Here is a 26,200-nt window from a genome sequence, read left to right as displayed (position 1 = left end):
TAACAAAACAGAAAAACCACACCAGATTTCAGGTGCTATCTGAGGGCTATAACAGAAGCAGGGCGGGCATGGCTCGTTAAAATTTGGGTAGGTGAATGGTATCACATCTGAAGGGGTGTGGGGACCCCAGGGATTGCGCTGAGAAGGAGGATAGCAGACCCTTGCATCCTGTCACGAAGTTGAAATTGATCCTACAGGATTTGGTTGGGGGAAGAGGGATATGACCACACCTGACCACTACAATTACAAGGAACTCAAGAAACATATTATTATTGCCCCGATTCTATATCTGGAGAGACTGAGGCATCAAGACAACAGAGATTACCTGGGGTCACAGAGCTAGCAAGAGGAATAGTTCAAAACCAAACCCATCTCTAGTCACATTCTGTCTAGGTGACCAGTAGGTTGGGTGGTAGCTCAAGGCCAAGTCTGAGCTTTCCATCAGGAGTAGAATGTTCCAGAAAGCCAGAGGGCACCACCCTTCCTGGAACCTGCCAGGTTCTCCTCTTCCATATTTTGTGGAGGGACAGCAACAGTGGGTGGGAGGAGGTGGGCAAGGGGGCGGCCTCCAACACATAGCCTATTGCCCTGTCTCTGCTGGAAGATCCACCTGGCTATTCTCCTGTGATGGCAATCAGTTTGCCTGCAAGAGTGAGGGTCTTCACATCTGGATTTCATATCTGGATTTCTTTCTCTCTCCAGGGAGCACCTTCAGAGCAGGGGCAGGTCTAGAAGAAAGACAGTCTGAGCATGGGGGGAGAGGGTGTCTCAGAACCTGTGGGATTTCTGAGAACAAAGTGGTTCAGAGAATGCTCAGCAATTCCTCATTAAGTTCCCCCTCCCCATGTATTTATTTATTTATTTGCTAGGAAAGCACATACAGGCAGTGTTAAGCTCTTCTTTACTTCTTTTTGCTAACAGGCTCCAGTGTGAGAAATTATGTGGGTGAAGCTTGTGGGAGAGCACTTGCCTCGCATTCATACCAGGCCTGGGTTACACCCCCAGCACTGCATCAAACAAACAAACAAAGACAAAACAAATCACTAAAGAAGGATTTGGCTACCAAAAATCCTTTCCAGGAAGACAGCCAAATACCAAGCCAGGTACATTTAAAAATCTGTATGTAAAATATATTCTTAACATATACTACATATTTTTAAGTGTATAATTAATAGGGTTGAGTGTGATCACATTGTTGGGCCATAGATCTACAGAACTCTGTTTGTTTGGCAAAAGAGACACTCTATACCTATTAAAGAGACACTTTATACCTATTAAACAAGGTACAAAGTATATTCTGAAGAAAAATTAAATTTGCCATGTCTTCAAAACTGAGCACGTGTGGTCTAAAAGGAGGAAAGGGGTAAAAAACCATGTTCCGGGCCTTTCCAATACCTTGAGCCCAGAATTCCATCATCCGTCACATTTCCATTTCCTGAACTTCCACTCCGATGTTTCATGACTATGGCGTGTTAAAAATGTAAGAAATAAAGACTCTGAATACATACACATGTGCAGTGAGACAGAAAACACAGGAATTCACCAAGAATCTGACCCAAGAGTACCTACTCCATTCACAGACCACCAGCATTTGGAAAAAGAGAGCCACACATTTTATGCAAAGTAAAGCTTTAGATTTCTTTTAAATCTCTCTCTCTCTCTCTCTCTCTCTACCAGGGATTGAACCCAGGGGTGCTCTACCACTAAGCCACATCCCCAGCCCATTTTTATATTTTATTTAGAGACAGGATCTCTCTGTGTTGCCTAGGGCCTTGCTAAGTTGCTGAGGCTGGCTTTGAACTCACAGTTCTCCTGCCGCAGCCTCCTGAGCAGCTGGGATTACAGGTGTGTGCTACCACACCCGGCTAAATCTCTTTGAAAAGACCAGTCCTGGAAGGAATATTTTAGTGACCTGAGATACGGCTCATTTCCGCCTGGTCTGGATTGAGGTCAATGTCATGTGTTCTACTTTTCATGCATGCCGACTCCATTTGTTTTCCCATTTTAATGACAGAGGACTATGGAAAGGGTCTGACTCTATTTCCCTTTAACCATTTCCCTCTGAATATATCACCAGCAGGCCACAGAACAGGTTGCCTTACAATGGTCACAGGGAGTGGAGTGGCCTGAGGTATCACCAACAGGGCACCTGGTCCCATGGGAATTATGACAGGGAAGACACGTAAGGTGGAGTTGCATATTTACAAAGCTGTCGACACTAAGCAAAGCCACAGGACTATTCATCACTACAGTCAAACCATGGAAAAAAGACATCTGGTGTCTTCCGCTTGCGGTACTTTGTACTTGGATTTCAAATAACTGCCTTTATATGGGAGCCAGAGACATCAATGAGGTGGATGTGTTTGAAATGAAACTTTTAAAACTCAACCTCTGAAAAAGAACCAAACCTGGGTAACTTTTGCTTGTCTGCACACCTGGGATGATCACAAGGAACTTTCTTCAGAGTTGCAATATGAAGTGTTTCCCAAACACCAAGAGAAAGACAGGAAAAGGGGACGATCCCAGGGCTACCCTAGGGGGCATGGCAGGTCAAATTCCTGTGTGGACACTTGTTGTGGTGTCCACCCTGCTAATCTCCAGCCTGCCCCTCCCCATCAGTGCCTGTTCTCAGCGTTATTTGCAGGTTCAGTTCCTGTAGAAAAGCCCCGTTCCTAGCATTCTTCCTGCCCAGTCTTCCTGTCTTGCTGCCCAAGAAGAAGTGAAACCTTCCACCCATGCTGAGTGTGCCTAAGGGCCTGGCTCACCAGAGAACAACAATTCATGGCTCCCCTTCACAATTCCTGTGGGGCTTTCAGGGCCAGCATAATGTCCTGTGTTATGTTCATGACCCAAAGCAGATCAGCTCAGAGTCTGCAGGGAAAGGTGTGGAGAAGAAAAACACAAACAACCCAGAATGCTTGACTTTCCTTCTAAGAGCCCCAAAAGATTCCTACTGTGTTAAAAGCCCATGGACGCCGTATGACAAACTGCTAGCCCAGCCACCTGTGGGCCACACTGTGGCCTCTCGTGACCAACAACTTCAACCAAAAGGGGCACTGAGCAGCTGGGAGTCCCAGGTGGGCTCAGAAAAGGCAGATCTGTTAGCTCTGTCTGTAGAACTAGCTAGAGACGATTTGATGGCTTCACAGGTATCTGTATGTCAGGATGACCAAATTGCAGTTTTAAATACATGTAATTTAATGCAGGTTAATTATGTCTCAACATGGTGGTTACTCATAAATGGTTTTTCAACAGAAAGGTGGTAAAAGATTGTGCTAAAAATTTAAAGAGTAAAAGGTATCTGCAGTGGTGAGTCCCTCTCTTGGCCATGGCCATCAGGGCCCCAGTTCTTTAGACAGATGCTCTGTGACACACAGTGGGTGAGCCCAACTGGACACATGGAAGAAGGAAGGTTCTCTTCCTGGAGGATGCGTCAGCTGGCTTGAAAAAGACCAAGTATCCGGGTAAAGCCAGTTCTCCTTGGACACCAATCTCTGGACACAGATTGGTTCAGTCTTCCCTAAAACACAGCCCTGCCTGCAAACATGAGTTCTGTCCTTGCCCTCTTCTTGAAGAGGAAGAAAAATAGGAAAAAAAAATCAGGTTCCCTACCTCTGGAGCTCTTTTTAGGTCCTCCAAGTATTAATTTCTTTTTTTGTGGGGGGTGGGTGGAAGGGGGTAGGTGCTGGGAATTGAACTCAGGGGCACTTGACCACTGAGCCACATCCCCAGCCCTATTTTGTATTTTATTTAGAGACAGGGTCTCACGGAGTTGTTTAGCACCTTGCTTTTGCTGAGGCTGGCTTTGAACTTGTGATCCTCCTAGCTCAGCCTTCTGAGCTGCTGGGATTACAGGCAGGTGCCACAGCGCCCATTCAAGTGTTAATTTCTGAATAGTCAAAGGGTACCAGAATTTGAAAACCTGATATTAGAAAGAACACTTCTGAAGAGACTTGTCTTCATCCCTCTGGGCATAGGAAATGCTAAATCGATGTCTCCAAAATGACTGGTCCAGGACAGTTTTCAGGATGACAAAGCACATCCACAGAAAAAGGGTTGGGATGCAGGCCTGTGTGGACACAGGACTTGTTCCTAGGAAGGCTGCTCAGAGTGGTGATTTAAATGAGCTGGAGACAAAGCCAAAAGGCCTCCCTCCCTCCCTCCCTATTTATTTATTTATTTATTTTTATGGTGCTGAGGATCAAACCCAGTACCTCACACTTACAAGGCAGGCGCTCTACCACTGAGCCACAGCCCCAGCTCACCAAAAGGCTTTTTAACCTGATGGGGTTAACAAGTCCCTCCACCTCTCAACTGACTACATGAAACCTCACTCTTACCTCTGAAATTCTTTTCTGCTCAGTTTTTTCCTCAGTCCCACTGTGGCAAACAGACACCCAGAAATCATATGATTCCCTGTGATGGAAATGTGCATGGAACATGTCACTACTGTGCCATCTATCTGAGGCCAGAGAGTCAGGCTGCCAAAGGGCACCTGCGAGGAGGCCATTAGGATGCACTGCAAAGAACATACATCTTTTGCCTTTTCAAGAGGCATTCGTTCAGCACACAGCAAACACAATGTCAAGAGCAGGCTCTGACATCAGACAGACCTGGGTTTGAGCCTCCACCGAGAAGGTGTGTGGCTCAGCAACTTAACTCCTTATGCCTGTTTCTTCCACAGTAGAATGGATATAACAACTGCTTCCCCTGGGCTGTTAGAAAGAACCACTAAAACCATACAAAAGTATGCATAGCATGCCTTGTAAATATTTGGAATTTTATATTCTTTTTATACACAGTTGTAGATTTTTGTATTATTATTTTTACTTAAAAAAATTTTTTGAGGCATTGGGGATCAAACCTAGGGACTTGCGCATGCTAGACAAGCGCTCCACCATTGAGCGACATCCCAGCCCACAGATTCTTATTTGTATTCACTAATCACTAAACATCTGGAGTGCCTGCTAGGGGAACAACCCTACGTGGCTCAGCACAGTATTTAGTTTCCCTATAAGAAACTGCAGCAGCATTTCATGGAAGGAACTCATGACATTCACCTCACTTTCTGGTCACACCATGCTGTCCAACACAGCACCCTACCTCAAAGCCATCTTATGGCATTTCTTCCATCTTGGTGGCTTTCCTGGGAAGGAAGGAGGGGTGGTTTAGATGGGAAACCTGAGTCCCAGAGAGGCACAAATCTGAGATATCTACCCCACAAGCCACTGGTGGAGCTGACCTAGGATCTGTAGAGTCAGAAGTGGCATTTCCCAGAATGCACTGCACACAGCCCCCTGGTTCCTGTGGACTGTAAGGAGCAGTACCCCGCCCCCCCCCCCAAGAAATTCATGGTCTAGGAGGGAGGGTTTTTCACGATGAGGGAGGCCCGGAGAGCCTGGCTGACCAGGGATCTTCGCTGCCAAGCTTTTTTATAGACAATTGTATCTCTGTATCTTGGGTGGGAAGATAGGGGAAGGCATTTCTCCAACTCCCTTACACAGACCCTCTCCAGCCACTCTTGGAAATACTGGTTGTGGGAACAGTTTCCTCAGGGGGTAGTTCTTTGACAGGAGCATCCAGAATTACAGACACAAGTTTAAAACAACCTAACTGCCACCTTTCTCCCTTCCCTAATGTGGTCACTGAGCTGGGGGAAAAAAAAAAACTTTTCTCAAGAGCCCTGACACTAGGGGTCTGGAGTCCTGACAGGCCTCTGAGTCACAGTTTCTCCTGTGACCAAGAAGCCAAGAATTCCAGCCAAGATTCCTGACCTGGTTTAACGGACCAGCTTAGGCAGCCCATAGATCAGCAAGTTGGTGTGGGAATGCACGACGGTGACAAGGGGTCACAGAGGCCATGTTTCCACCACTGTACTGTTGTAACGGTTGGACAGAATGGGCAGCCCCTGATTTCTTATCAGCTTGAGCAGCTTTAAGACTGAAGGCCCATCTCAGCTCCAGGTTGGCACCAGGATGTTGCCCAGGGGCCCGACTCTGACAGTAAGAAACAACGTGGCCTGTTTCTCTATAGCATCCTTCCTTCCATGAGTAATTTGAAGAAGACAGAAGACTAGAGTAGAAACCACCCCTTACATGAAAGATAGGGCCTCCCTTTTCTTCTCTAACCACTCCTCTGTTCCACACATCCTGAGAAAGATCTCTAAATCAGGACACACAGGCAAAGTGACCCTTGTGAGCTCGTTCCTGTGGCTGCTGTCCTTGGTTGGCTGGGTTGCTTCCTCTCTGGGTTGTGGTTCATATACCTGGCTCTAATGAGCTCCCATTCTTTAGACTGTCTGCTCCAGGGAGATGGAGACACTGAGCCTAAAATACCGAGCACAACCATGACATTGAATAAAAGCCATCTGATGATGATTGAGATAAACCATGATTAAGTGCCATCAGGGCTGGGCTGCAAGAATCACCATTTCTAAAGGCATTTTGAGGAGGTCACCACTTATTTGGTCATTCATCTGGACAGAACACTAAGAAAACTGTAGATGAGGAAATAATTTTTGAATGACTCTTTTGAGTGTAACCTCAGTCAATAGAATTCCAGCCACAGAATGCCCACCAAAATACCCCAAGGGACTCGAGGTGTAGCTGTAAAGTTCTAGAGCTTTTGGTGAGGCTCTGGTGAATTTGGCGTCCATGTCAGTTCTTCCTCCTGTAAGCTCATGGAGCGCCGACAGCTTTCACAGATTTCTATGTGGCTGGGTCAGACACCTGTCTTGGCTCAAGTTTTTCCCAGCCCCAGGTCCACAGCATCACTTGGTGCGTTCAGAAGGAGGGGAAAGTCACAGTGGCTGTGATTAGGGAGTGGCAGAAACTCAGTGCCAGAGAGATGACTCAGGCCTGGGCCAGCAAGCACTGACCCCACCAGAGGCCTGGCTTCCTCTGAGGCACTGAGTCTGAAGGCTACTGCCGTTTGCAGAGCCACAGAGAAGCAGACCAGCCCTGGGAAACAGTGACTTCCCTGGGTGGAGAAACTGGTGTCTCATCCCAGGCAGAAAACTAGTACATTCCTGTAAAATGGATGGCCTAAGGCCTGCTATGTTATCTGGGGACAGATAGGCAGCTTCCCACGCCTACCAAATACTATCACTGTTTTTGTGTCTCCTATTTGCCTTTCAAACTGTGGATCATTATCTATTTTTTTCTTTCTCTTTTCTTACTTTCTTTAAAAACAGATAGATTCTAAGGCTTAAAGAGGTCATTTTTGAGTCACCATTATCGACTGAATTGTGTTCTTTCAAATTCATCGTTGAAATCCTAATCCTAGAGACAGCCTACACAGTAGCTGATAAAAACTGATGCAGTAGTAGATAAAAAGTGGTTTAAGGTCAAAGTTCATGCTTGGAGCTGTAGAGACTTCATGCATGAACTTAGTCTTATTCTAAAAATCCTAGGCGAAGGCTTAAGATCTAAATGCCTATATTTTTATGTTGTTTTATAATAAAAAATTAGTTGGCTTTTATCCCTGGTTCCTGGGAGGTTGATACTAAATCCTTGGGACATTCCAAGTAATAGGAGTGTTTTGTTATTTATGAGCCTGAGTTTATGCTAAGGAAATGACTTGTGATGGAACTTCTTACCAGAAAGAACCACCGTGTGATTAGAGGCTTTTGAGCCACATGTGACCCACCTGTCTACCTGACCCCCAAGAGGGGAAGGGGCTAAAGACTGGGTTCAATTACATGTCTGAAAGCCAACCACTCACAGCTACCTAAGAAACTCGAATAAAAACTCTAGACTCACATTGATGTGCAGGGACGGTGACGTGCCCTGATTCCCTAAGGAGAGAGTGCTGAAGCTATGCACCGGGGACCTTCCCAGAATTCACCCTCTGTGGCTCTTCATTTGGTCCTGAGATGCATCCTTTGTAACAAAATTATCCTAAGTATCACACTTCCTGAGTTGTGTGAGTCATTCTAGTGAATAATCAGGGAAATCAAGGGTGTCATGGAGCTTCCAAATTTGCATCCAGGTGGTGAGAAGTGCAGGTGGTCTGAGTTCCCTGAGCTCACAGCTGGCATCTGGAATGAGGGTCACCTTCCTGGGGACTGTGCTCTTAAACCTGTGCTAACTCCAGGTGACCAGTGCAGAATTGTACACTGTACTATAGCCATACTTCCTTCTTACCCACTCAGTGAGTGACAGTGTGTTGCCTGTGCCTTTCACAACCAGAGGCTTTGTGAGTCACAGAGTGACCATTTTGCAGCTGAGTGCTTGAAGGCAGAGGTACTCAGAGCGGTTGAACCCCAGTGTTGATGGAGTTTTAGGAATTCAAACGATTACCCCCAGGGTGTGCTTGTGGCCCATTCCTAGGTTCCTCTTCCTGATTCTTGCATACCATCTGGTCTATGTGCATGGATTCAATGAAAACTAGTTCACTTGTCTGTTTTGTTCCAAATGAGGACAAAGGTTGTAAGCTGAAGAAATACTTTTTTTGTTTTTTTACTTTGCTAGCTATTCATTGATTTGCTTATTCATTCAATAACATTGACCAACTTTTTGATGATATCAGCCACCACGTAATGAACATCATGTTCCAGGGACTAGGTATTCGATTCCATTATCTCTAATTCTCATCCAAATCCTTCAGGGTAATCATCCCATTTTTATTCCAGCAATGAAAAAAGCTGAGCTTCATAAAGGTCAACACTTCCTAAGGCCACACATCATTCATGGGAAAAGGCAGCCAGGGTTCCAATTTGGATCTGACTTTATCCAGAGCATGAGCTTCCCCACATGGCCGGCTCCTCAGCTGGGGCACACTTTCCATGGGGCAGCGGTGAAAGGAGAAATGTAAGACAGATGCATATCAACTTTAAACATATCCTATTCCAAAGACTGTCCTTCATTCTGACTTCATATCCTTTATGGTGTGTTTTTTACCTTTTTATTATACATGTGAAGGTTAAAATAGATTGAATGTTTGGAATTTTCTCATACCCTTACTTGTGGGGGGGGGGGGCTATTCCAGGGGAGGGGTGGAGCTCACTGGCCAGGCACTTGTCTTGCATTAGCACCATAGAGAGGAGAGAGAGAAAAACAAGAGAGAGGAAAAACTATTCCAGCCCCACTTTCTTTTTATCTTTAACTGTCTGGACCTTTAAATCTGCTGCATTGCACTGCCTCTGTGCGCACTGTCTGCAGACAGTCCACGCTCTCCTGGGGCCATCGTGCAGCCTCAGTACACCATGGGGTGGGTAAGCACACCAGCCTCTGTGGCAGCTTGCACTGGGTCAGATTCTGGCTGCCATGAGCCCTGCTCCCAGGCTCTAATTCAGTAGGGGGTAGCGACTGAGAAGATGCAATTCTAAATTGTCCCCAAGTAAGGCTGGTGCTGTTCCTCCAGGACCATACTTTGAGAACTACTGATTTCAACCAGTCTTAATGATTCTGTTCTCTTTACCAGTGACCAGTTGAGATTGGGAATGTGAACCACTATGGTTTGGGATGGAGGAAGGAATTGAAGATTTGTGTGTTTTACAACTGTAATAGTGCACCACAGCACCTCAGTACTGGGAGGGACATCTGGGAGGCTTTTTCCTCAGTAACAAATAATGTTAGGTGGAGAAACTCCCTTTCCTGCTTCAGGATGTTGTCCTGTGAGGGTGTGGTGCTTGGGGCTGCTGGAGTCATCCTGTGCCCTGTGTAACCATTGCTGGTGGGAAGGACACAGGCCAAGGGCCTGCAGAACATACCTGAATTAGCTGCACCCAGCTTCATGACACTCAAAGTGAAACTGTATGCAAATTTTTGTCTTGTTCCTGAGTGCAATTTAGTGATAATACTATGGTTGAACTAGGAATTGCATGGCAATGAGGAATTCAAATGAATTCTCTTCTCGGCTCTCTCAGATATATACAGTGTATGTGCATGTGTCTATGTGTGTGCATATGTGTGTGTTGTGTGCATGCATGTGTACATGTATGAATGTGCATGTGTGTGCACATGCATGTTAAGGTCGTATGTGTGCACTCATGTGAGTATAGGCATATGAGTGTGTATATATGTGAGTCTGTATATGTTAGTGTGTTTGAGCATTTGTGCAAGTGTATGCATGGGAGTGCATGAATGTACATGTGTGTGCTTGATGGACCCCACTTAGCGCTGAAGGCATTTTGATATCACAGTATTCATTAGTGAGCATGTCATTTTATTAATGTCCAAAAGGGAGTGAAAGGCAGTGATTTACCCATGGGTCTCTGTTTGTGCTACTCACACGTGATGACGTGAAATGCAAGTGTGGAGGTGCTGGGGAGCACTATTACAGCTGTAAACCACATTCGTATGAAGTATAAAGATATTATACTCTTTTTGCTATTTTATAAATCACTGACACTACTATAAGTAAGGAAGGCCAAAGTAGAGGAATGCTCATAAAGGATTTTATAATACCAACATCTGGCACACTTGATCATAGAAATATATCTTTTTAGGTGTAGATGGACACAACACAATGCCTTTATTTTTATGTGGTGTTGAGGATCGAACCCGGGTCCCGCCGGTGCTAGATGAGCGCTTTAACGCTGAGCCACAATCCCAGACCCATAGCAATATATCTTAAGATCTAGCAACAATTTAACACTTAAGAATTATTGTATCACCCTTAAAGGGTTTCACGTGAAATTTTAAAACCTCCTTTCCTAAAAGGAAAAAAAAAAAGCCTCTTGATCATTTTTGGACGAGCAGTTAGGCATTCCTCAGAGAATATGTTCACCTGGGAATCAGACACATTGATGGGATTCCAAAAGCCTTAGTCACCCGAGGTTCTGAGCCTGCCAATAGAGTAGAAAATCTCCGAATGCTCCAAAAGGATCCACTGTGCACTACCTAGTGGGGCTAGCGCACTGCAACTGCTGTGAAAGATACAGGCCCATTTGAGAAAACTTGATTAAACTTGTTAACACATGAACTTGTGGTAACCTGAGTTTGTGGGTAATGGGCTGAGAAATCGAATCACTGCTCTGCTTACAAGGGAGAGTACTTGCCTTCCAGTTTCACCTTCCTGCAAGTCACAGCCAATACAACCATTTGCATACAATTGTGCTTCAGTATCATTTTAACATAAAGCATTAAGGATGAGGTCACTTATAAAATACTGTGATGCAACCATCCAAATAATGTTTTGTTTATTTTACCCAAGAATGATGAGTGATTGACATGCTTTGACATAATTGGAGCACAAAACATAATCCACTTCTCTAGATGGTTACCTGGACTCTGCACAAATACTGTACATAAATATCCTGCCTGACACCCCATGACCTTGTCATATGAGTTACAGATGTCATTGGAAGGATGAGCAATGATAACCAGTGTTCATGAAAAGACCAGGAGATGATGGTTGGCAGTTGAGACATTTTTTGACGGACTGTCAATTCGTCAATTGTCAAGTGAACTCAGGCTGAACTTGTTATAAATACACTAAACAGCCCTGTGCACAATCATATGGAAGCCCAAAGTATCAAAATTAATAGCACTACAAATTAAGTAGCATTTCATGGTCTCCTAAATGTTTGCCCCACAACCAAAGTAGTTAACATTTCCGTTGTACAGGTAAGGCATCAAGGGCAAATGGCTTCCCAGGTTAGCAGAGCTACTAAGTGGTCCAGCCTGAGCCTCAGATTCCAGTAAGAGAAACCTGTGAGGTGTCAGGGAGTCGTCTGAGCACTTCTCATGTTCTAATTCATTTCATCCTAATCACATGTGTATCACAGGTACTAGCATCAATTTACAGGCAGAATTACAATAATTAAGGATGATGGTAGTTATTGTTCCCTGTGTGTAGAAGAAGCCACTGAAGGCTAGAGGCTAAAGAGGCTATGCAACTGGCCAAGGTCATGGAGCAGCTAAATGTCAGAGTCATGTTTTGAAGCCAAGCCATCTGGCCCCAGAGCCTGTGCTCTCCATATACTTCAGCATGCTCTTCTTACTCTGGAACCAGGTGGCCTGGTTTTGAATCGGGCCTCTACCCTTTACTAGCTGTGCAACTCTGGATAAAGTACTTAACCTTTCTGTGCTCCCATTTCCTTAATGAAAAATGGGAGCAAAATGCTACCTACTTCATAGAGGCTGATTACATGACTTGGCACATATTAAGCTCTTAGAACAGACTTTGATACAAAACAAAGTGTTCAATTAGTTATGTGATGATTAATCACTTAAGCTGTATGATTTCCAAAAGCATTTAAAATATGATTCATATGTGTAAAGCTCAATTTACTTGCACTATTCAGGAACGTACGTAGATGCATAAAAGACAGTTGTATTTTCTACTGTCTGGTGTCTATCTAGAATAGCGATATACAAACCTACAGGGGTCTGCTAAGGTCCTGGGCTGCTTGCCTCCCTGTTAGAAAGTGGTAGGGTCCAGACCACCTCCATTCACATGATACCAGACAAAGGATTTTTCAGCTGGAAGAGATTTGAGAACCGTTGGTCTGGAAGACTACAGCAGGGTCATATGGTTGCTTTTCTCCATTTCTATAAACGCAATTCCCTGAATGGTGAACTTCCAGAACCCATCTCTGCTGAGTCCAGTGTGGCAACTACACTGCCACAGGACCCACTCAGGGAGTGGGCATGTTGGGCAAAACTACATCCTTCACCTCTTGATATTCTCTCTTACAAGATGCAGATTGTGGGGGAACATGAGAGTCAAACCGGAATTCAACTGGGATAAGCTATGGGTGGCTTTTGAGCAGAGATGCTGTAAAGCAGCCCTTCCTGAAGTGCAATTTGGTTGCACTGTGTAGGATCCAGTGGGGTGGCCAGAAACATGGGCCTAGGGAGGTCCAGAAGAAGCTGCTTCAGGACTCCAAGCCAACAGCAGGGACGAGACGCCTGCACTGGGACCGCCACTGAGTGGCTTAGGTGGGGGGAAATAACTGGTAAGATGTAAGGGTAGGATGGCATTGAGAACAGTAAAAAGGAGCATGGGTTCTAAAGCCTGGCTGGTTTGGAGACTCGGGGCTCAATTTCAAAGTGGGTGCAAGAGGAAAATGGCCTGGATTTGATGAGAAGCAGGGACAAGGTGCGTGGGTGAGTGTGTGGAGTGGGGACTACATGTGTGCAGGCAGTTACGGAGACCCAGGAGGCAGCGGGAGGGGTGGGACGGGACTTGGGCAAGATCTGGAAATCTTCCATGCTTCTCTGACAGCTACATTGTTAGCTCTGTGCTGAGCCAGGAAATGGAAAACAGCAACTCAAGGCTATGGGGACGGTTCATGAGGGGGAGAAGATTCCGGGGAAACCACAGAGCCGTTTGATTCCCTCCGACTTTCCACTGCCGGCCTCCAACACCTGTGCTGTCGGGGACAACACTATTTCTCTCCTGGGAACCAGACTTCCTTCCCTTTTTTCTGGCTAGGTGGGACAAGTCACAGTAGAAGCTGCAGAATGAATATATCTGCCTCCCCACATCCCTCCATTTCCTCCGGACAAGACAGGATAGGATCCATGGGTAGAAATGCATGAAGAAATGCTCTACAGTGTCCCAGGCACTAAAGAGCAGACAGCACTGAAATTCTTCCCATTTTAGGAAGAGGAAGAACCGGTCACTGGACTTGCAAAGAGTGTGTAGCCTAAAAAACTCAGTTATCACTTCCAGACACAGACTCAGCTCAAAGGGAGGGCATTGGCTCTGCACAACAGGGTGATAGAAACTCAGATATTTTCCAAATAAGCTAGTATGTGAATTGGGCAATGTGCCAAAATCAATAATAATTAAAACAGCAACAAACCAGTGTCAATCCTAGATGTGTTAGCTCCCAGGTTGCTGTCACCCTGGGCCAGGGCCAGTTTTCTTTTCATTTCCAAACCCTCCTCTGGGGGAAGGTGTGTGTTTGTGTGCCTTCCCCTATTGATACCATGACTCACGCGCGTTTTGCTCAACTGCACTGTGTGTTGTTTAAATCTCCCCCTTCCCTCTCTTGCCCCTTTAGCAGAAAGACAGAAACAAGGAGCAAATAGTTCCACAGTCGCCTCCTGAGGTTCCTTATCTGTACAAATCTAGAGGATACTTGGAAATGGTTTTGCAAAGATATCATAAAAATGGACTCATCAATAAAACAAAAGCAAAATCAAAACCAGAGAAAGCAACTTTCTGTAACACTACCCATTCCAAGAAGGGCAGGTGCCACGCTACGCCTTCCCTCCCCTTTCCTCCATCTCCCTCCACATTTGACTTGAGCCACATGAGATTGTTCTTTTTGGAGGAGAAAGTTGGCCAAATATTGGCAATTTCAAATGGTTACGAGGATTGCATTTAAAAACAGGTTAGGGGGCTGAGGTTGTAGCTCACTGCTAGAGCGCTCGCCTTGCACACATAAAGTACTGGGTTTGATCCTCGGCCCCACATAAAAATAAATAAATAAAACAAAGGTATTGTGTCCATCTACATCTGGTTAAAATTACATCAAGAGGGAAATGGGGTGCAAAAACAAGAGGAGGAGGTGGGGGAGGGGACAAAAGAAGGAGGGTTGCTAGGCAACCAGCAGCCTGGACCCGGTCAGACTGGGAGCAAGAGATTCGGAGATGGCTTCTCTCCTCCTTCGCCCTGCACCTGGCTGGGCTGTGTGGCTCTGGAGCTGGGTGTGTGTGTGTGTTGGGGTGGGGGCAGAGAGGCCCAAACAGTGGCATCAATCTGCAGCATTCTGACACTTGGCCTTCTTTAACGTGCCCCCAGGGAGACGGAGATTCGCCTTTGTTCTCAACTGTCTCAGAAAGAGAGTTCACCAACTTTTCTATAAAGGCCCCGGCTGGAGAAGGGAGATGTACAGAGCTCCCTTCCTCTTCCTCAAGGGGAAACTATTTCTCTGTTTGTCCCTGCCCCAACTGGTATACATTATGAAATATTTTTTCTTCCTCCATACCACTAAATGAACCTTTAGTTACATGTGGAGTTATCATTACATAATCCATCTATGCTTAACATTTATTTGCTTCCCATAGTATTTAAAATGTTAAATATTATCAACCACCCCCAGGGGCTAAAAAGACATCTGTTTTGCTCATTTGGTGGTGTGCCCAGCTTTGCAGAGAGGAGCCTAATAAATGATGATGGCAATCATGCTGAAGTTTGAGGTCAGCCCAGCGCAGTGCTGCTCACTCGACTCCCCTTCGGCTCTTATTTGATGAGGTGGTCTGGTGGCCTGGGAGGTCCCAGACAGAAGGTCCATAACACTGAGCCCCTCTGTCTGCTCCCAGCCTCTGAGCACAGCGCCTTAGTCCTTGGCTGAGACAGTAACTTGGTGAATTCAGCGCAGACAGGAGCAGATGGTAGACATGGATCACGCTTCAGTAGATGACCCAGCCAGCAAATGAGGATGAGCCCACCTGCCTACCCTGCTCAGTTGAGAAGATAGGGAATCAACTCTCTCTCTCTCTCTGTCTCTCTCTGTCTCTCTGTCTCTCTCTCTCTCTCTCTCTCTCTCTATATATATATATATATATTTTTTTTTTTTTGGCAACATGTGCTTTGGGGAAATTCTTGGTTTACTTAGTAGAAAATATTCCTTTTGTAGTTTTACAAAAGAATATTATTCAGCACGGAAGTGGCTCAGGAGGCGGGCTGATAGTGCGTGTGTATGCAGGTGTGTGCCCACGTGGAAGAGCCCAAGTCTGTTAATTTATTCTGTGCAGCACTATTAGAGTTCTATATTTTTTCAAAAGTCATATATATACGCTTTTTTTTTTCTAGCCCTAGTAGGCTAGAAATGTTTACTTTGTCCTCAGTGCTAGTTTGTTCAGAGCCCATATGATCTCAGCCTACGGGATAACCACAGTGTCACTGTCAGAGAAGAGTGAAGGGAAGGATACAGTTATGTCATCTACTGCCCTAGAAGGTTCTTCACATCTGCCAGTGTGAGGCTCACACACGATGTGAAAATCCTTTGTCCTGTGCATCGTGTGTCTAAATCTTCCCTGGATATGAGGAAATGAGTTCAAAGGAATGAGATGAGCCTGAGTACACCCATCCTCAGTTATAGACCTGAGATAAGTTCAAGTCTTTAATTCCTATCACTAGGTGGTAGGGGCCAGCCAAGCACCCACAGGTGAATTGCATCGTGAATTGTGAATTACAGGTGAATTGCATGGTGTCTCAGGTGCTCAGTGTATACACCTGTTATGGTGCTGTGAAAAGAAAACTAGAAGCCACAAGCTCAAGATGCACATTTTAGTTACTATGTGAACTTGAGCAAATTATTTAACCTCTGTGATTTTGTTTGCTTATCTGAGATAGCACCTACTTCACATAGTTATTGTAAGGATTTAATCAGATATACTCCACATAAACTCTAAAAAGAATTATAAAATGTAGTTAGTACTGTGCTGGACATCCAATATAAATTCTGGGCAACCTTAATGATTCTATTATGTTCATAATTTTTTCTCTTGTTCAGATTATTTTCTCTATCCTTCAGTGATCATCATTCGACAGAAACATAATGTGAGCCACAAAGTGAGCCCAATATACAATTTTAATTTTTTTCAGTTGTAACTGGACACAATAACTCTATTTTGTTTATTTAATTTGTTTACGTGGTGCTGAGAATAGAACCCAATGCCTCACACATGCTAGGCAAGTGCTCTACCACTGAGCCACAACCCTAGCCCCAATTTTAATTTTTTGATGGCAATATTGAAGAAAGAAAAGAAAACAGGTGAGATTAACTTAAGCATATATTTTTCTTTAAGTATAGATTTTCTAATATATCCAAAATACTAGCATTTCAACATGGAATCATCAATAAAACATTATTAATAAGGCATTTTACTTTTTGATATGAAGTCTTTAAAATCTGGTGTGTATTTTATACTTAGAACACATCTTGATCTGTGCTCGTCAAATCTGGAGCACTTGGTAGCCACCTGTGGCTGGTGGCTACTGTCCCACACAACCCAGCTTTAGACCATTCCTGATGCTTCTGTCCCCGAGACTTTTTAAGGACTAGGAAGAACATGTCATATTCTGCAGCTAATCTAGATGTTATCACTAATTCTCTTAAAAACAATGCCAGTTAAGAGTTTGTTCCATTTCTCAGAATCCCGGGGACACTTTGTTCCTCTATAATACTAGATGTGGCAGTTACAAACGTCCTGCCAGGGGCCACTGAGAGACTGGGTCAGAGGGGAGAGACACAGTTATCTTCAGGCAGCTTGGAACTAGAACACAATCTCACATCATAGAGAAGCTTCTTACACAGACTGGCAGACTGTGGGATGGGGAGGACTCTGCTGTGTTTTATCATGAAAAGAAAGAAATTTGGCCAATGGAGAATAATATCCACTCACTTAAAGTGACGGACAAAGCAGTAAAACAAGAGAGTCTAAGGGGAAGAAGGCAAGTGTTCCTTTTCTCGTACTGGCCTGTTTTCCTAAAAGACAGGATGTCATACAGTATCCTACGCCTCCAGGGAACCTAATAAGGAAGGGCCATACCTCAGTCATTCCATTCTAGTGAAAAAATCCATCTTATTTTTTAGAAACTCAGGAGAAGGAGTCCAGAACCCTCCCTAGGGACAGCTTCCAGTAGTCCACCTATTGACTCTGTCTGCAAGTTCTTCTCAAAATCTTCCTTAAATTATTTTTAGTACAGCTCAAGCACATCACCCTTTGTTTGTTTCCAAAATGCTCCTCCAAATACACATTCATATAAAAAATTAAGAAAAACATTTTAAAGGAGCATCGATAGGAAGACAAGACTTGAGAATTTGAGTTTAACACTAAACAAACCCGGCACCTCTTATTCTGGCTATAAGACTCAGGAAGAGGTCAACTCAGAGACATGGATGACACTGGCCTCTTGCATTTTGATGAAGGCTTTTTGAGTAAATTTTGAACTGGTGAAATAATTTCAGATGACAGAGCAAAAGACACTGCCTGCAAACTGAGCTAAACGGCCACCTGTCTGTGTGATCTGCCACCCACCCAGGGCCTGCTCCTCAACAGTCACCCCTTCCTTTCAGCTGCTCTTAATGGAATTTAAGGACATAAGAAGTTACATGGCAAAGACACAGGTGTCAGGAAATTGCCTGTGAATTAAGGATTAATCCCTAGTATGTGCACTGTTGACCTTCTGCCCTCCCCCATTATAGGCAATGTGCAATTTGCTGGGGACAATCCGGGCTTTGGAAGCACAGATTTCACATAGTAATCTCAAAATGCTGTCGAGAATAAACATTAAATACTAAATTACTGCTTTTCTCTGTAACCCAGAGAAAGGAAATTGTTATGCTCAGAGTGGTCAGGATTACACCACGGCATGACATTATCTGCGAGGCTGGCTGGTTCCCAGAATCCTCCGGAAGGCAAGCAACTTTTGACAGTGGCCAGCCAGGGAGTGAGCTGCTGATGCCATGGTATTTGCGCTGGAGGCAGGCTCCTGCTTCTGAGGAGCTTCATGCAGGCGTGAATGAGTTTCCTTGCCTGCTAGCTAGGAGCTACAAACTAGACCTGTCACCTCTGCCATTCCTACAAATGTCTTTCAGTTGGTCACCTTGTATAAATGTAGTCACCTTGTTGGAAACTCTGCTTCTCTGCGGGAGACAGACCTCCAAACCTGCCTCTCTACCTTACAAAGCTTGGTAGGAAAATTAAGGTCCCTTTTCCAACTCTCCCCACCCCTACCAGGCCAAAAATTCTCAAAAGGCACCGCTTAGTCCAAGGCTTACAACAAAAATCCTGAAATCATTCTTAACAACATTTTCAACATTTAATATATTTTGTCGACTAAAGTAGAAATGACTCTGAAAGTTATCACCCTACAAACATAAAATACCAAAATGTTCTGTGCTATTACAAACCCCAAAAATGGTCCAAGTAAATTTTAGAATAGGGACTGGCCTAAGATTCTGCCTTATATTGCTGGACAACAGAACTTTATAGAGGAGAAATAAAATTCATGTATTTTAGTTAGTTTTTGTCCATTAGTTTTAACCTTATGTCTCCAAGTTTTGCTAAAGCCCACTCTACAGTGGAACCTAGAATCTTTCCATAAACACACACACACACACACACACACACACACTTTTTAAAAAAAAACAAACTATTTCTTCCTCCCTCCATCCCTCTCTCTCTTTCTTTCTTTTACAGACAGGGTCTTGTGGAGTTGGTGAGGGCTTCGCTAAGTTGCTAAGGCAGGCTTTGATCTTTCGATCCTCCTGCCTCAGCCTCCCAAACCACTGGGACTACAGGTGTGTGCCACTGCACCTAGCTACAGATAATGTTTCATGTGTGCTAAACAAGTCCTCTGCCAAGCAGTTGGCACTATGGCAAGAGTTCCTTAAAGGAGGCAGTAGGGAGGCACCTGAAGGTTCACAGGTTCTTTCATTCAATCAGTGTTTATTTAGTGACATCAGGTGACAGGCATTGGCCTGGGTACTGGGGACTCAAGATGCAGACCCAACCCTCAAATTGCTGGAGGCTCTGGGAAATGGGAAAAAGTCCACAAGCAATGGTGACAAGGCTTGGTCCCCTTGGGGTAAAAAAAAAGAAAAAACCACACAGGGCAGCAGTAGCTAAAACCCAGATGCAGGGAGGGAGGTGGGAGGCTTAGGAAAAGCCTTTGGGGTGGGTGGGGGAGTGTCCTGAATGGAAACTAGTAAGGCTGGCGGGGGAGGGGGGGGGAAGCATTCTAGGAAAACGGAATAACTTGCAAAGAGCATTCCATCCAGGGGCAGCAGGAGCCCGGGTTCCTCTTGCTTGACCTAGTTCAACATCTTCTTGATTTTGCAGGGTTGAGGATGACTCTTCCCAAATGTGCCCATCAGTAACTAAACATGTTTTCTGTGACTCAAGACCACCCTGGCTGCCCCATTCAGATTTTCCCAGGGCCATGGCACAGTAACTGGACTGCCACTCGAGGTCTCATTTCCTGCCCCAGAATATGGCCCCCTTCTAAGGCCCCAAGCATGGATTTAGGAAAAGCTATAAAACACACGAGAGAGCACTCTTGACAGTGGCCAGCCAGGGAATGACATTATCTGCAAGGCTGATAATGTCACCTATAAACTCTTCATCTAATTCCTAACAATACAAAGCATCTGATGTGGGTCATAGAGAGATTCTGCTGATTAAAAAGGTCTTACTCAACTTATATTGCTGCATTCATTCCAATCCAAACACAAGTCTGACTTTTAACAAGACTGGAGGCCATAGAATCTAACCTAATAAGGACATGATCTAAGGTATGGGATAACTCTATGCACAGGAATAAGTTCATCACAGCATTTACCTGCAATAGTGGAAAAATAATTCTTAAAAAAATACTTAAAAGTGCCCAAATGGGTGAATGGTTAGATAATAATATTATATCCATTTCTGGAATTTTTGCAACTTTTAACAAAGATGACAATTTATAATGTACTGGGAAATGTTAGCAAAGGACAATATTAAGTGGAAAGAGAAAATATATAGAATCATACAACTGTTATGCTTACAACCATGCAAAAAATATAAATATGAAAAATGCTGGAAAGACATGCACCAAAATGAGAACAGTATTTAAATTAGTGTGATGTGATTATGAGTCTTTCCCTAGTTTGTCTATTTCCTTTACTGCATTTATAATACCTTTAGAATCAACTTTTTAAAAAAATATTTATTTTTTTAGTTGCAGTTGGACACAATACCTTTTTTTTATGTATTTATTTTTATGTGGTGCTGAGGATCAGACCCAGGGCTTTGCATGTGCTAAGTGAGTGCTCTACTGCTGAGCCACAACCCCAGCCCTAGAATCCACTCTTAAAAGTTTGTAATCTCAAAGTACCAACTCTTAAAGCTTGCAGTCTGAACATTTTTAAATCCAAGCAGCACGAACAAGACACCCGAGACTGCACGTGGATCTCCCCTCTGCTGCACTATTTCTGAGAACGAGCCAGTGGGCAACATTCCAGCCCTCTGATGAACTGTAGCATCTTTATGACAAAATGTCCTGGGGGACAGGACGCAACCCCCTCAGAACCTGAGACAGACATTTGAGAACATCAGCCAAGGGGGGTTATAAAAGTTGAAGATTAACAATGGATTTTAAAGCTCTTTAAATCAGATTCAGAAACATCACCATTCTTTTGACTCTGGGAAAAACAATGCTCTTTTCAAAAACAAGGTGAACAAGACCAGGGTCTGTGATGACTAATGAATTCTCTGACTTTTCTGACCCCAATGTGTTCTCAGTTTGGGGAGAAATGGCTGGTTTCCTGTGTCTCAGTTTCTCCAGATGTTCACCAGTGACGGTGACGTCCACCCAGGGGATGGGGGGAAGGAAGGGGACCACTTAGCCCTTGGAGGGAGGACAGAGCACAGAGACTGTTTCTCTGTCTTCACAACTATGAGAGCTCAACTTGAAAAGAATGAACTGTTTTCTATCCCCTCTGAGCAAGGGAGACTAAATCAGTTTTAGTTACAGCAAGAGGAGTTATTTAGGTTCCATTACAGTTAACTCCTTCTGAGAAGAGAGAATAGCTAATGGCAGTTGTGGAATTTCCTCTTCTAGAGATTGGAACAATAGGTTAGATATACATCTGGCCTTGAACGCCCAAGGCACAGCATCCACAGAAACAGACTAAACAAAAATAGCACACATACAAAACTTGTGGTGTGTCCCTGCCATTCTCCTACTGATTTTAATAGAGATTTAAAACCAGTTGGCATCGTCCCCCTCCATCCCCTGCTGAAGCAACCTCTGGATCTCATTAAATTCAGAAGAAACATTGAAGGTTGACCAGAAAAGATTTACCTGAACTAGGAGTTCCAGCTTCCTGTCATCAAGAAGATGGACTTGACATCGACGGCCCTCCGTCATCTATAAGGGAAAAGAAACAGTGGTCACGGAGAGTCTAGAAATCACACAAAGGGCCAGAGGGTCCCAAGCTGGACTGATTGCTTCATTCGTTTGTTCATGCATTTGAAAATCTTTATTGAGCACTTCCTATGAACAGGGTGCTGTTCTGGGAGCTGGGTGTGCAGTGGCATACAAGGAAAGGTCTCTGACCTTGTGGAACTTACATTCTCACAGAGAAAACATGAAATAAATCAGCAAATTCATACAGAACATACACCAAGTGGGGTGTTAGTCATTCTTCATTTCTTCTTCTGTTCAATAACCATATTGCCATAAGTGAGGTCATCTCCAGGAAGCAGATGGCCACCCAATGGCAACTGAGTTTGATTTCTGAGTTAGCTAAGCATCTCCTCTCCTCATGTATGACCTGAGTCCCTGCAGTGCTGTCATCAATAACAGGACAGCCCTGGAGATAATGTCCATGGAGAACCCTGACTTGGGTCCCTTATGCCTTTCAGGACTGCTGTCTCTTAGCAGTCACCAGAAAGGTAGGCACTGAGACCAGTACCAGGAGACCCAAGGCTAGGCATGGCTCTGATGGTTCCAGGCTGCAGGATTCTGTTCATCTCTGCACCCCAGGCTCATACACAGAAACAAATGGGCTGGGCCTGTGACACACTGGTGAAGGTTTCAACTAGCTTTCTAAAAGGATGGAGCCCTGATCTGTAGCATTTTCTGGAGCCCTGGCAGCACCCTCAAAAACAAAAACAAAAAAGCAATCCTCTGAAGAGCAAGGCCCCTCACATGTCAGGTGGCCATGGCTCTACCCATAAACTGACTTGCTACACAACAAGTACCTTCACTACATCTGATGTCAGCTTACTGTTATGACAATGCTGACAGTTCTCCAACATCAGATAAATAATCTCGAGAGTGCTGATAATGGCAAAGTGTAGTAAAATAATCCGGACATCATGCCCTTTGAATATGACCTTGGCTTTTAAAATAATGCATTTAATTATGAATTTATACAATTTAATTTTAATAATGGCTACGTTTGACAACTGGCACCCTGATGTCATTCCTGAAAATGTAGCAATTAGCTCCCACAAAGTGGTGTGAGTTGTTCCAACACCACTGTGTAGGTCAGATGACCCATAAGGTTCCTTCCTGCCCTTCCTGCCCAGTATTTCACATGACTCAACAGTGCTCTTGAACGACACCTTTCCCCCAGTGACCAGTCACCTTAAGCAAATCGAAAGAAAGGATGCACATAAGCAGATCCTGGCACTCTCCCATTACATGGCCACGAGTCCTCACGAGCACTCTCTCCAGAGAAGGTGGGAAAAGCGTTTTATTCAACAGGACTAGTTCTCTGACCATGAGCATGTCCGAAGCTCTCCTAGAACCCTAGGAGAAAATCCCCTTATTCCTTCCTCAAAGCAGTCAGCCCACCATGCTCCCTTCAAGTCTGAGTTCCCCAGTTTTAGGATCTTGATCAAAATGGATGGAACTGGAGACTATCCTGCTAAGTGAAATAAGCCAATCCCCCCCAAACCAAAGGCCGAATGTTCTCTATGATATGCGGATGCTAACACACTCTAAAGGAAAAGGAAAGCAGAAGTTCATTGGATAGACTAAGGGGAATGAAGGGAAGGGGAGGGGATGGGAATAGGAAAGACAGTAGAATGGATTTGCCATAACTTTCCAATGTTTGTATGTGAATACTCGACCAGTGAAACTCCACATCATGTACAACACAAGAATGGAAAGATATACTCCATATATGTACAACTTGTCAAAGTACATTCTACTGTCATATATTTCTAAAAAGAACATATAAAAATAAAAAATAAAATAAAGAATAAAAAGAACAAAACAGCATTGTCTGCCTGGATGAGCCTAACCTCACATGCTTCTTGATTTTAGGCTATAACAACTCAGCAGTAAAGCTTCACATATTCACAGGCACTCTAACAAACAGACTTAAATGGGCTAAAAATGAGGTGAAACTTCAGCCCAAAGGCTCACCAGTTTGCACAAACAAGCCAGAACACACAGATATGGACATGAGATGGGTTCTATGCAAAGTTCTTTGTACACAAGGTTGGGTATTAATTGCTTCAGTAGAAAAACAGGTTCAAAGTTGTATTAGAATTCATCAACCTTGCACATAGTAGGCGTCCTAATTGAGTGACTTAATTTGAGAAAAAAAAAAAGTATTACTTCTTTTCAATCAATCCACTACCAAGTCCAATGAAAGTCATTACAATTTTAAATTAAACCAAAATCTGTGCTGCAATACCAATATGTACAAATGATTCATTTATTAAAAAAAAAAAAAAAGACCAAAGTGAAAAAAGCTGATTTCAAATTTCAGTTGGGCAATTAATAGCAACTGCGCAGCTACTCTGGATAAAATTCTGGAGTCACAGAAATTCAGCTCTCACTGGAAAGTTTAATAGAGTGGAAGTTCTAGGAAGGAAAGTGGTTCCACCGATTGTCGTATTATTTTGAAATTTAAAAAGATATATTTATCACAGGTTTGAGATAATTCCCCAAAGCTCAAGGATTAGAAGAGTTTTATGCAAGAAAGGCTGCTTGTCTTTCACATCTTCCAAACACAAAGTTTTTAGCTTCATTATGTTGTAAAAGTTTGAGTGTATACACTGCTTTCAAATGATTTGTTCAGGTTCTACCAAATTTTATGAAAACAATTTGGTATCTGAAAGACATTACTCCATTAAATAAAGTTTTAATCACAGTAATTAAAAAATATTTCCAAGCATGTAAAGTTCACACTTTTACCCCAAGGGTCTTATTTTCATCTAAAAAAAATAGAATTTTCATTAAGCTAAATAATGTCACTTTATGTGCTGTGTTTGGAGATGTTAGTATCTAGTCCTTGGGATTTTGCAAGCATGCTCCAGATTTTAATGCCTCCCTTGTGGAAAGCAAAATCTACCTGCACAAAACTGGTCCAGAGGGATAAGCTGGAACAGAAACTTGGGTTTGAATCATGATGTTTTTCAAGGTACGACCTTCTTTTGACAGTACGGCTGGGGGTTTCTCAAAGTGCACCGTTTGCTGTTCCATCCTCCAGTAACACTGGAGTTCCCAGTTTTCATCAGAGGTTCAGAAAAGGTTCATCCTCGTGGGTGTGGACGGAGAAAGAGGAGACATCTGTAGCTTTGTTTGATTGCCAGACACAGTGAAAAGTTCTTCTGAATACTAACAATTGTAAAATAATATTGCTTTTTTTTTTCCTTCCCCTTTCATTTTCAGCTGCTCAGGCACAATTGGAGTCCTGGCATCACCCTCAAAGGAAATCCTTTGGAGAACAAGGCTTTGCAGAGATGTCAGCTGGCTACCATCCCAACCATAAATCATATTCTGCAAAAAAGTTCTATACCAAGCACAGGCCTGCCAAGTGCTCTGTGCCTCTAAGGGATATATGGAAAAGCGTAATTTTGAAAGTGAGGTGTTCACCTCGATTTATCCAACTTTGCTGTTAACTTATACTCCTAATCATCAGGACTGCATCAGTAAGGGAAGACACAGATGATTCTAACCTAAGTGGGCATAGCAGAACATGAAACAATGTGAGTGCTATAAAGCAGCCAATAAAATTGTCATGCAAATGGATGGGGATTAGAAGGCAAAATCAAAATAGTTGATGTACTAGGGTAGAGACTCCTGGGTGGCTCCTCTTCACCCCCCACTCCCACCCAAATATTATTTCTCAACTTGTTCCTTTTCTCCCCGTCCCCACCCCAAGTTAAAAGAGCCCTGAAAAAGAAACTTTATCTAGAAAGATGAATGAGATTGTTTGAAGTCAGGCATAGGAAATGGAGCCTGACAAGATTCTTACTCAGCCAATTCACTTAGATGGCTTCTATTTTTAACATGTAAAATCAAGTTTATGAATTTAAAAATGAGAATTAAAGTTGTCACCCAATCCAAATACTCAAGACTGAATGTCTGACACATCCTCTGTCTGTAGAGAATTAATAGGTAGCCAACTGTGACTGGAAGTGATTCCTGGAGTACAAAAGCTGGGAAGGGGGGTTCATAAATACCCATGTCTGAGGGTGTCTGTCCATGTCAGCCTGGTACAATCCCAACGGTGAAGGGACTATTGCTCAGATGTGACAGGGGAGTCTCCTCTTTGGGGCATGACTTAAAAAAAAAATTGACAAATAACTAGAGAAAATAGCAAATAAATAAATAGCAATGACAACCCCCCTAATGGTGACTTCAGAATACTCTGTAGGGAAAGGTGCAGGGTGCCCAGTTCAGTGTACGGATTTGCTTTTTCTAGTTGAGGTTCAGATTTGCAACAGCCACAGCACAGCAACCTTGAAAGCATTCTGCCCACATCTCGCAGGGATATGGAAGGCAA

The 26,200-nt window shown here is 43.8% G+C and overlaps 1 protein-coding gene across 3 annotated transcripts in view; it reads right to left on the bottom strand.

Annotated features, from left to right (window-relative positions):
- Positions 1 to 26,200, bottom strand: part of Frmd4a (FERM domain containing 4A) — a 288,498-nt gene that overhangs the window by 146,904 nt on the left and 115,394 nt on the right. For all 3 annotated transcript variants that reach the window (XM_071599955.1, XM_027928637.2, XM_071599956.1), the window contains exon 2: positions 21,754 to 21,819. In XM_071599955.1, coding sequence (XP_071456056.1) covers positions 21,754 to 21,819 — 66 coding nt within the window. The remainder of the gene's footprint in view (positions 1 to 21,753; positions 21,820 to 26,200) is intronic.

This window comes from Marmota flaviventris, chromosome 12 (assembly GCF_047511675.1).
Source record: "Marmota flaviventris isolate mMarFla1 chromosome 12, mMarFla1.hap1, whole genome shotgun sequence".
NCBI classification, from domain to species: domain Eukaryota; kingdom Metazoa; phylum Chordata; class Mammalia; order Rodentia; family Sciuridae; genus Marmota; species Marmota flaviventris.
This window is presented reverse-complemented; position numbering and strand designations above follow the sequence as displayed.